General features: G+C 40.0%; 1 protein-coding gene across 2 annotated transcripts in view; it reads left to right on the top strand.

The window, feature by feature from the left end:
• The window catches only part of tulp4a (TUB like protein 4a), a 32,761-nt gene that overhangs the window by 694 nt on the left and 20,054 nt on the right, over positions 1-12,013 (top strand). Inside the window, exons 2-3 of one of the 2 annotated variants that reach the window (XM_087175267.1) lie at positions 689-931; positions 1,223-1,651. In XM_087175267.1, coding sequence (XP_087031393.1) covers positions 1,400-1,651 — 252 coding nt within the window. In that variant the 5' untranslated portion in view covers positions 689-931; positions 1,223-1,399. Of the gene's footprint in view, positions 1-688; positions 1,652-12,013 lie in introns of both variants that reach the window. The other variant, XM_087175266.1, reaches the window with a different exon arrangement.

Genomic DNA, 12,013 nt, shown 5'->3' on the forward strand with positions numbered 1-12,013 from the left:
CTTTTGCTGGAGGTATATGGGAAGCGCGTGTACTCTTGTCTGTTTAGTCATATTGGATTTTATGTGGATACTATCTTTTATCATATTGACAACTGACTTAATCTAAATCTCAGTTATATTATTATGTAACAGTTGTCCATTGTTTGCCCTTTTATCGTCAGAAGACAGTCATTAGCCATCCGTTATTGCCCATTGGTCTGTATGTTTGGTCTGACGGACCGCGTTGGATTTCACGGATTGTCACTGCCTGAATTTTATTTCTCTCCTGTCTCTCATCCAATTGTTTTGTCTCTTGTCTGTTTTCCCCTTTTACTGTTTATTTAACCGTTAAGCCTCGGGAGGCCGCATTGTTACATCAGTGTAGCTTAATAAAACCAGAGCTAAAATGATACATGGTCATTTTAAATAATTCAACAATTAGTTAAATATCCTTCCGCTGAACAGGATAATCCTCGAACTAAAGTGGTTGCTCAGGGAGACATAAGTAACGGTAAATGAGGGGTAATTTTAGGCAAGCATTAATATTTAAATTAACAGCTGTAGGCGGTAGGTGAGGGCATTTAGCGCCTGTACGGTTACGTCGTCCGTTTTAGAAAACAAATCAAATGATTTCATAACACTCGCTTGTTTATTTGTAAGTGACCATTTCTGTGTGATAGCAACACCCTTTATTTTTTGTGCTATCCAGCAGTCCTTCATGGGATCCCCGAGGCGGGGTGAAAAGACGTGATGACGTTACCGGGAGAAGCGGTTCTCCTGCGGGCTGACAGCTGATGGAGAGGGGACCCTGCTCCTCCTCTCTCACACACGGGCGGGATCTTATGAGCAGGACACAGAGACTAGAAATGACATGCTGAACTGGACAGAAACTTTGTTCACATCGACTGGAAGCGCAGGAACGTGTTGAATGGATTGGATGCATTCCCCATTTGTGAGTTTACAAGTTTTTTTGTGGATGTTTTTTTTTTGATCAGCTGGCATGAGTCTGGAATCTCCGACAGGGGATTTCTAAATATTTTTCCCGATAATCTAATCTGTTGCCTTGTCATTGAAACATCATCAGCGAGGCAGCTCACTGATCAAACATCAAAATGACTTGATTGAGTGCCTTTTGTTGTGTATGCAGCCCATTTGGGTCTCAAATCCAGCAATCCCTGGTGACCTCATTTGTGCATTTGGAGAAGTTTTCACTGACCACCTTTAATCTGTATTGCAAATCAAGGAGACAGCCGGGGGGAAGCGCAAGTACTATGCACCGTTATCGCTGTCTCACATCCGACATCGAACCAGTAACCTCAGTGGAGGAGAAGCACTCATAACGGTACCGACCCCTCCGAAGAACCCCCCGGCCTCTCGCCTGGTACTGTTTTTATCCACGGGGGTGTAGAGAGCTGCAGGGATGTTCGCCGCCGTGGAGCATGGCCCCGTCCTCTGTAGCGACTCCAACATCCTGTGCCTGTCATGGAAGGGCCGGGTGCCTAAGAGCGAGAAGGAGAAGCCGGTGTGCAGGAAGCGCTACTACGAGGAGGGCTGGCTCGCTACCGGGAACGGCCGAGGAGTCGTCGGGGTCACGTTCACATCCAGCCACTGTAGACGGGACCGGCCCACTCCGCAGAGAGTAAACTTCAACCTCAGAGGACACAACAGCGAGGTAAGAGGAGATATTGTATAATAGATCATCAGTACTTGTGAAGAAAAGGACATGTTGAGAACAAAAGACAGATATGAGTGATAATCATTGTAAAAGTCAATGTGGCATCTTGACCATATTTATTTCAATAAAAATAACCTAAAGCTACCATAAAAAGTGGTACAAAGCAAACTTAAATAGAATATCCCCTCCAATATGCCATAACTGTTGCCCAAGTAGTTTCGATTAAGCAAAATTAGAATTTCCTTTTATTTGATTTATGTTAGATATAAAAAGTACATTAAACAGCTTCTCAATAATAGAAAAATTGAGCATTTGTATTTAGTTACTTTGCACATTCACACTCTCCTTCAAATTAAAATCTGTACCATAAACAGCAACTAAACATCAGCCTAATAGTGATGGATTAGTGATCCCATTGATCCCTTAGAGCAAGCATCTCAAACCTCTCACTCCCTCCTACAAAGAAAGCTGAAGAAAGCAACTGACTGCGAATTATTATTTTGTTATTACTAGTAGTATTCAGTTTTCACAAAATGGGCTTGACATGTAGCATTTCCTTTTCCAGGCTGAGTGGAGTCACTGAACAATGTCCTTGAAACTGTTCGGCTTTACACTTTTAGAGCAGGTGTATACCACTGAGTATCTTACTGTGGGTTGACTAGCACAAAGATGTTAAACTTAAGTTGAAGGAAGTCAAACCCTGTGCCATAACAGGTTGAGCGTTTACCGTTTTTCTATAGCAGGCAATTTTACAGTTTTCACCAGAATAGGGGGAGTAATTGGTGAGTTCAACGTCTGTCATATTTGGTTGGAAGTAAAAGCTATGTACTCTGTGGCTGATGGTTTGACAACCTTGCATTAGATTGCCCTGCTGCACCTCAGTCAAACATTGAAGTGTTCCACTCCCTGGCATTACTCTTATCCCTCACCATGGTTATACCCACCAAAGTTCCCCCACCATTAGTGCACTGAGGGCATTTATTTTGTTATTCAACTGAGTAATGTCCGTGGTCTATTGCTCACCATGTGTATGAATATTCCGGTCAGTATATAGCAATGCTGGCACAATTGAAGATTGCACACAGGTTGCGTTATTTCTTTGAGTGGGCGTAGCTCTTGGTCAGATGGAGCAAGGTGCTGGGTCAGCATTCCATAAGGCAGCTGAAGGGAGAGTGGATGAATCCCTACAGAGAGTGACTGAAGCGCAGCAGATATGTCATTTAACTCTGCCCACTTGAATGTGATCCAAGTACTGAAATTTCCATTTTGTTCTAGTGTATGCAGTATAGAGGAGGTTTAAACCTACTCAACTCTAATTTACCCACCTTTTTACACATGTGTATTTGACTTCAGCCTCCTATTCACATTGATAAAATTCTTTATGACATATACTTTTAGGAATTAAACTTACAGGTTTCATTGTGATTGAAGTTGCATGATATTGGTGTTCGTTGTAGATCTTTTTGATAGCGTACCCACTGAGTGTTGCAGATACAACAGCTGTCCTTCCATTGATTCAAACATGACTTAACAGCTTATACATTTTCTCAAGGTGTAATATTTTATATCATTATGTTTTGGTTACTATTCAAGTGAGTGCACAGGTCTCCTCCAGGACACCATTCACCAAATGTTTTTGACTCTTTGCTGACTGGTGACTAAAGCACATTGACTAGTGGAGAGATATGCAGTATTGCATTTATTATTACTGAAGTCTCTGACTTCACTGTAATGTAGATATATACATATATACACCACACAAGACATCTAAAGAGCTTCAAGCTGATGTACAACAATCTGGAGTGATGTTTTCTGCCCGTACCATACATTTCACAGTAAACCAAGTAGGGCTCCATGGGTGAAGGCCAAGAAGGACATAATTATTGAAGGAAAGGCACAAAAAGGAAAGGTTAATGTTTGCAAAAACTAAGCTACAGTCTTTCTGGGATAAGGTTCCGGGGGCCAGACTAACTTTTTTCATCACCTGTCTCAAAAACAATTCTAATCGTCACTAAATTAATGTAAACTATCCCAAAATCTAAATATTGTTTCTTTACTTTATGATCATCTGTAGTTGTTAGTTATTTGTTTATTGATACTAAACATGTCATGTGTCCAAATTGCACCAAATTATGTACCAACTGCCTTTTCTTTTGGTCCCCAGCAATACACCCACCAAGTGTGATGTCAATAGGGTGCAAAGTTCTCTAGATTTGCGAAGAACAGACAGACAGAGATTCTTACTTTATAATTAGATTAGATGGATGTATGCTGTCTGCTCTGGTCCTGTTTCGCCTCCTGATAACCCATATTAGTTTCTGTATTTCTTCATATTCCCCGTTATTAGTTTGCTTAGTTGTAAGTCAATAATTCGCCTGACATTAAAACGAAACAGTTTGCTGCAGAGAGCAGTGGACTGCATCTCTGCTCTGTTAACATTTTAGAGAATGTAAATATGTAAATATTTTCCTCATTAATGATGTATCATTTCACCACCAGCAATCCATCTGCTATTAATTAAAGTACAAATTTTTCCGATCTGTGCATATAACTGCAATCACTACTGTCCACACACAATGTACTGTTTGTCTACAAAATGTTAAGACTTACAACAAAAAAGATCACAAAAACAGATTGAAATCATCTAAATGTATGCTTTAGCTAATATACTCATATACATCGAGACTGGTGCCCGCAAAGTTGACCTGCAAGTAACGTTAGCAATATGGATGAGAATCGAGAACCGACTCCTGTTGAGAACCGGTTCCAACTGGTTTGATCCATCGACATCATTTGCCTTTATGCCTTACACTTTCCATTATCGATGCCTTCCGCTTAGTTGCGTGTGCCTTGCAAAACAATAACCTCACACCTCCGCGAGAGGCAGTCAGTGCGAACGACAACGAAGGATTCGAGGACGTGTGGCTTAATTTGAAAACAAACATGAAACATGTGTAGACGTGCAGCAGAGCATTAAATATCAGGAGTGCTTCACAGTCTCAACAGAGTAGTTAAGGTACGAATGTGTCGGTCGCAAACAAGCCGGCTCTTTTAAGTGAACGATAGGAGCCGGTTCCCGTCCGAGAGCCTTTTTTTTTCTCTCTCTCTTTTTTTGTAAATTAATACAAGGCAGACCTAAAGAGTTAGACAGCACCCCCCCCCTCGGGCGATTGAACAACTACAGAGCAGTTATCTATCTTGTTCAGTGTTCAGAGACTCAATAAAATTGCGTTGTTGACACTGAAAACCTATATAGGCCTACTTTTTTCCACACAGAAAATCCACAAGAATCAATAATGGAATCTGTAAAGAATCAGATCGATAACCAGAATAGATAATGGCATTTGAATCAATAAAATCTTATAAATTCCCATCCTTAGTTAGCAAGTGGCAGGTGACCGTTTCAATGCAATGCCTAATAACAAAATTTATCCATCTAAATTTGTCCGTAAGTTACCTCAGACTCAGGATTTATGAGTTATGCTGAGGTTTGCACTGTAACATTTCGGGTATCGCAATAATAACCATAGTAACAGCATGAGAAGATGCACTCCGTTGTAGTCACTAGTCAGCACTCAGCTCAGTTTGTCATTGCTAAGTGATTGTTTGAAATAAATAAATAAAAAAATTGATGAAATCTCTTTCATCCTGCACACATTTTCTATTGTCACTGGGATGACGGGATGCTGTTAGTCTCAAGTCCTAATGTTCTATGCACAGATGAAACCAAAGTAGAGCTCTTTGAAAACACAGTGCATAAGTTTGTTTAAAGAGGATGACATGAAACCCGTAAGGAAAAGAGCACCATACTTACAGTAAAACATGGTGGAGGTTCTGTCATTCTGTGGAGCTGCTTTGCTCTGTCTGGTACTAGAGGCATTGAATATATATCAAAGTAATTATGAAATCAAAAGATTACCAAGGCACTTTAGAGTGAAATGTGTTACCCAGTGTCAGAAAACTCGGCTGGAGGACAAGGTCTCAGGTCAAGAAGCTTCTTTATGGCATTTAGGCTGTCATTGTTTCTAAAGATTCTGAAACCAAATTTAGTGAAGGGTGACATTAATTGTGTCTGAGGTACATTTTGTGTTTGTATTATTTCATTACTATTTTTTCTTTTGTTCAGACATTTTGTTCAAATATTCTCATTATACCAAATTGTATCATTTGGATTAATTTCCGAAGATATTCTGAATTATGCACTTGAAATTCAGGGGTGCCAATAATTTTTACCAGGACAGCGGTAATGTCCTCTCTACTTCCAATCTAGATGATGTAAAGCAATAAATAAATGCTTTGGAAAATGTGAAATCCATCATTTGTCCACCCTATGCATAATTTGGGATTTCTGACAGTAGTGGAAATAACGCAGCCTAATGAATTCTGTCAAGTTATGACAGATCTGTTCACTCACTCACGTCATATTCCATCCCAGTTCTGATGAAGAGGGGAGAGAATGCTGTTAGCTTTATATGGTCAAAAACCAAGAAAAATGGCCCCCTAGAGCTTTGTATCTAGTCTCCAGTCCCATCTAGTTATTAAAATATGGTTTAGAACAGGCAAAAGCTCTCATCAAGCCAACATGATCTATGCCAATACATTTAAGTAACCTTTCCATGTCTTGAAAAGCTGCTTACTCAGCAGTGAAAGCAGTCATGTCCCTAATAGTCCTGTCCTTTGAAGGTCAGCGCTGTCATTGAACACTTGTCGTTGGTTGTGATGAGTGTCCTTTCAGGTAAATTAGCTCAAGTCATGTTATGAATGAGCGCACACACAAAAATGCAGCATGAACTCATCCTGAAGGAGTCCACTCCTGCCAAGATCAATACTCATGCCAGCATCCTTAAGTTTGGCCATTATTCCTGTTGATGTATAGATCCTACTGTCCCATGATCATTCTAATGTAAGCAAGTGTTTGAATGGATGTATCTTTTGGACTTGGCCCAATATGGGAAATGTAGTAAAGTAAAGGGGGGATCTTAAGCTGTCAGACATCTGTTAAGAACAGGGCAGACAGGTAGAGGTCTGTTGTCTTTTAGAGTGTGGCACTGCTCCCTGTCTGGTTGAGGGGTTTAATTTACATTTGAGTTCATCCCATGATAAAAAAAGTTGGCACTCATGGCATTACAAAGCACTTTGGCTAGAAGTTTTTGTGTTGTGGTGAAGCTCAGCTGTTGTCCTGCAATAGCATCTCTTCTGAAAGCTCTCATGATCTTCTTCAGGTGATGAAAAGGTTTTTCAAGGCCTGTGGTACATCTCTGATGAAGGTTTGTCCTCTCTGTGTCTAATTCCCCTTCAGCCAGGGTGAGAGATAATTACAAGGTAACGGCTTCAAAGGGAGCAAGGTGTATGTATGTAGTGCCATGCTCCTTTTGTTCCGTCTCCCACAGCCACCTTTCACAGTGGCTCTCACACTAATTTGAATTCTATGCTTAGTGTTTTCCATGGAGCATGGTTGCTTAGGAGAAATGCTCAGATATGAATTACATTGTCATTGTCATTACCATATTCCAAGTCACTGATCAATGAGCCAATCAAAAATGAGTCAGAAATGTTGGTCTTAACTAGTGCTGGGGCTAAAGTTATTTTCATTTACTTCAGATCAGAAAAGCAGCAAATCTGTAGGTTGGAGTAGCTGGAGCCAGTGAATGCATGGTATTTGCTTGAAAAATTGACTGGAACAAACCCAATTATCAAAGAAGTTGCTGATTATTTTTCTGTATATTAATCGATTTAATCAGCTTATCATTTCAGCACTACTCTTATTGGTTTTGGTGTATTTTAAGGTGATTGATCATTGGGTTGATGGGATTGATGTTTTGTTCTAAAAGATGTTTGGCTGTAGCACACAACAACTTTGTATTATAACGCAGTATAACAGCTTTAAGTCTGTTTTCTTGTGGAAAAATTCTTTTGGACTAAAAATAAATCAACCAGACAAGTAAAAACGTAAAAAAAAAATTGGCCTGACATGTCCTGATACTATTTTTATGTTGTTATTTAAACAGAGCTTCTGACCTTTTGCAGATGGCGTGTAATTTGCACCACACTTAAATCAAATTTAAAATAGATGAAAGAGGTAAGTTTTGAGTCTTTTTATGTGACTGTACTGATGTTGCAGAATAGTCTCTCTGGGATATGTATCACAATAGATCAACGCCTCTTTTGACAAACCATTGCTTTTTTTCCCCACTACATTGCATTGAGATGGTGAACAGAGTCAGCAGCTAGTCTCTAGGAGTACATTCATTCTCCAAGAGAGCTGAACATCCGAGACAGGCCTGACAATGACTGTCACCATCTTGGCTGCTGCACAGGATTTAGGAAAATAGTCAGTATCCTGTTGTTAGCTGTGCTATTTGTCTTGTGGTGGAACCATACATAAATGCTTTATCATGTGAGGGAAGTATTTTTATTTCCAGTGAAAATATAATTCAGGGATCATTCCATTCCCAACTGCAATACTTTTTTTTTTTTTTTTCTCCTATTTTAAAGGAAAAAATTTGGATATATTGATGTCTGTTTTGAATATTAATACACAATTGAAAATGGACAAAACAATAAATAAATAAAATATAATAAAATAAAAGATTTGCTCATTTACATTTCACTATTTTAACTGCACAGTTTCCAGCCTGTATGTAGTGCGATCCCAATATTAACCTCCTTATCGCTGCAACATCATTTTGCTTGTGTTGTGTTCGCTACAGTATGTACGGTATTAGTTGCTTGCTGTCAGAACACACAGTGAGACTCCTACTTCTGCAGCTAGAAAGTAGAACATTAAGCGACAGTCTCAAGAGAGGACATTTTCACTTTGGTTGCTAAAAATATGCACCATGATAAAGTCCTCAGCACAATGTCATTGTGTTCATGAATTGTTGTGACTGAAAACCCTTTATAGTGATGGATGAGAAGTTTTGTGTGACTGCAGACATGGTTGTTACAAACATACATCTGTACACACCTCACTACCATCCCCATGAGTCTGATGTGGGTGGATTCTTTACCATTCTCACCCGTTGGTTTTCCCTGAGAGGCCAGATCCAGACTCTTTGCTAAGGTAACAAGGGACAAGTGTGAAAGGCCCTAATCCCCCAGAGACAGGTGACCCCAGGGCACCAGCTCCTGTTTACCACTTCACCATGTGGGTTGAACTCGCAGTGCAGCTCCTGTGGCCTAGATGCTGATCTGAGCACTGATTTGTGTCTGATCAGATGTTCTTTGCCCTAATACTAAAATATTGATAATGCTTAGAGCCAGTTTATTTGATACATAAATAGAGTACAGAGGAAACTATAAGGTATTAACCATGTACAACTTAAGTTTTCTCTACACATATTTCAGTTGAGTAAATTACTGTGGCTAAAACTTTACATTTCAAGTAATGCGCAGCTTAAGCATTCCGTCAAAAGCACTCAAGAGTTGTGTGTTTTTGTTGTCCCTCTAATTTCAGGCTGTTGTCTTCTGAAAATGCCTGGCTTTTAAACTTCATGAGGTCTGTGGACACTTCTACTGATGCTGCTGATCCCAATAGATCAGAGAGAGTGAATCACTTTCTAAGATAAACCCCACCACTATGTGTCCTTCTCTGCCTCTCATTTTTCACTTGTGCTGTGTGACGTTTTCATGCATTAAAAGTTGTTTCCTGGCAAAGCCTCATAAATAAATCAGTTTATATTTCTGGTAGAGGGCCTGTGCAAGGACCATCACTGATTTGGGACCTGCACAGCTCTTTTAAATGGACAGGGAGGAGGAAGAGGATACTGAATGACTTATATGGCACACAATAATGGATTGCAAGACAGATGGAATATAGCATTACATTGTTCTAATACAAGCAGAGGAAAGTTTGAGTTAAGTGATCACTTTTAATTGGCTATTCTGCATTTCTGCCTCATGGAGTTTTCCTCAGTGTCACTCACTTCTGCATCCATCACCACCTGTGCCCAGACACTTATCTGTGTTCCCTAGTCTTGTTACATTGTCTAATTAGTTCCTTTCTCTGCACCAATGTTCTCCAACCTCCTCCCCTGTGCGGGTCACTACCTTGCCGTTACACATCTCCTCTCTTTTGTTGAGTACCTTCTGCTCACTCCTTATCTCAACTCTTGACATTGGAAGCTCTGCTCAGGATTGAAGAGCACATGACCCATGCACTGCATTAAAATGGTCTCACCAAATGTGCTTAGTGGAAATGGCTTTAGTGTGCTAATCCATCCTTGGAGAGGACATGTTGCATAACACTCGAGCTCGGCTGCTTCCTCACATCCAGGTGTACTTGTCTGATCATAAGATATTTTCCAAGAGGGACAGTGTGGTCTGTACAGTTTGGTTTCTTTTTCCTGCTAATGTTGTTTGTAGTCAGGGATCAGACAGACATATCTTCACACTTGGGTTCTCTTTGTTTTAGAGTTGTGCTATTTGCAGATGAAAGCTCTTAATTTCAACCTACATAGCAAATGTCTGTGAAGACAAAAAACTGAAAACTAATACACCACACTGCTCTTCTTATGTTTGTCTTTTTGTACTGTGTACCCTTCTTTCTGCTGTTATGTTTCAGGGAGGTGCAGTATTGGCCTAACACAAACCCACACATTTCCCTACTCACCATCAATGCAGTGACATTTTTATCAATTAGTAGAGTGCAGAAACATATCCAAGAAATGGAAATCAACTTTGCAAACTGTAGTCAAGTTATTACCTTGGGATGCTACAGATTTATTAATGCATGCCATATTTCTTTCCCTCATGTCCTGTTGCATTACAAGTTGTGGGGCAGCCTGGGGAAAGATATTTTTTATAAAATTGGTACAAAGAGCTGATTCAGTATCACTAACATCCTCATGGTAGTATTGTAAGTCAATGTAAGTCCCTGCATGCTGTTGTATTTGCATGAACACAATATGAGCAGTGTACAGGGGCATACAGTGAAGTCTAAGTCCTAACAGACATTAACATCAATAGATCACATAAAAACAAATTTTCCATCCTTTTCACATGTAATTATTATTTGATACATTTTATTGGCATTGAATCCGCCCGTTATATACTCAACAACTGTTGAAGACTAGCACTGTAAAGAGAAAATTTAACCAAATGATCTGCATCCAGTATTAACCAATGTATTTGCTGTTATCAGATATTAATATTGATTAAGGTTTTACTACGTTTGCTCTACTCGTAAACATCCCAGATTCTACCTCCCCTGTAGGTCCTGTCCCATTGCCCTTTCTGTTATGCTGCAAATCACTCCCGCCCCACTTTGCCCATTCTGGCTTCCTTGCTTCTGTATCAGCACAGCACAGCGCTTTTCTTTAATTGAGTTTTGCGTCTGATTTAATATCACATCAGACCCGGAATCAGGGGAGGTAAAGGGAGTTGTGGAGGGAAAGGGGAGAGTCTACTTCTCACTGGCTCACTGTGTAACTTATTCTATTATCAGCCAGGTGGTCTTGACTTTCCAATGATTCTTCAGTCATAAGTCAAGAAATCCCAGCAGCTTCACAGTTTGTAGCATATGACCAACTTTTTTCTTTCTTTTTTTATGCGTGCTGTTATATATTACTTCCTGTAATTTATGTTTTTTTTCTCTGATGGATGTCTGTTTTGATGTGTCTGTTATTGCCATGCTACAATTCAAATTTCCAATGTAGGACTATAAAGACTAAACTGAACTGACATTTTTTTTATAGGTGTAGCTATGACTTTTTCTAGTTTATTTAGGATACAAACCCTTGGTTTACTTAATGAAAATAACTCGGGTTGCTCGCAGTCTGTCTGTAGTGTGCATGTATAGCATGTCAGCAAAAACAAAACAAACAAAAAATGGGTTTGTCAGAATGTGGCAACGTAATCTTCAGTTATATTTTTGAAACGGTGAGTTCCAATACTACCAGTCGAGCTGCTTATTAGTAACCTTGCAAAAAAGTCTTCTATGCAAGGGGCCAGTGTTGCCATGGACCCGTGAGTTCACAACTGGGCCACAGTGATACTGCACCGTCCCATTGTCCTCTCACTTCTGCTGACTCCATTGCAACCCAAAGCTGTCCCCTGATTTGATTTAGTCTCCTCAGTTAAATTGCTGGGGTCAGCTCAGCTCCCAGTCTCTAAGTCCCAGCAAGAGGCCAGAGCTGCAGTGACAACAGCATGGCACCGCGGGAGAGAAGACACTGCCAACTTCCCAAGCAGAAGTTGTCAATGGCCATGTGCTGGCCAAAGGGCAGAATTAAAGGGATCGGAAACATGTACTCTCTTCCTCTTTTAATAGGTGTTGGTTGGGATGTAATGGAGACGACACAAATGCTTAACCCAGCCTGAAAACATGTGTAGTCCTCCTAGAACTTTTTCTTTTTTAAA

Source organism: Seriola lalandi, unplaced genomic scaffold, assembly GCF_002814215.2.
Source record: "Seriola lalandi dorsalis isolate HSWRI2012SDOR001 ecotype SW California unplaced genomic scaffold, Sedor1 jcf7180002054438, whole genome shotgun sequence".
Lineage (NCBI taxonomy): Eukaryota > Metazoa > Chordata > Actinopteri > Carangiformes > Carangidae > Seriola > Seriola lalandi.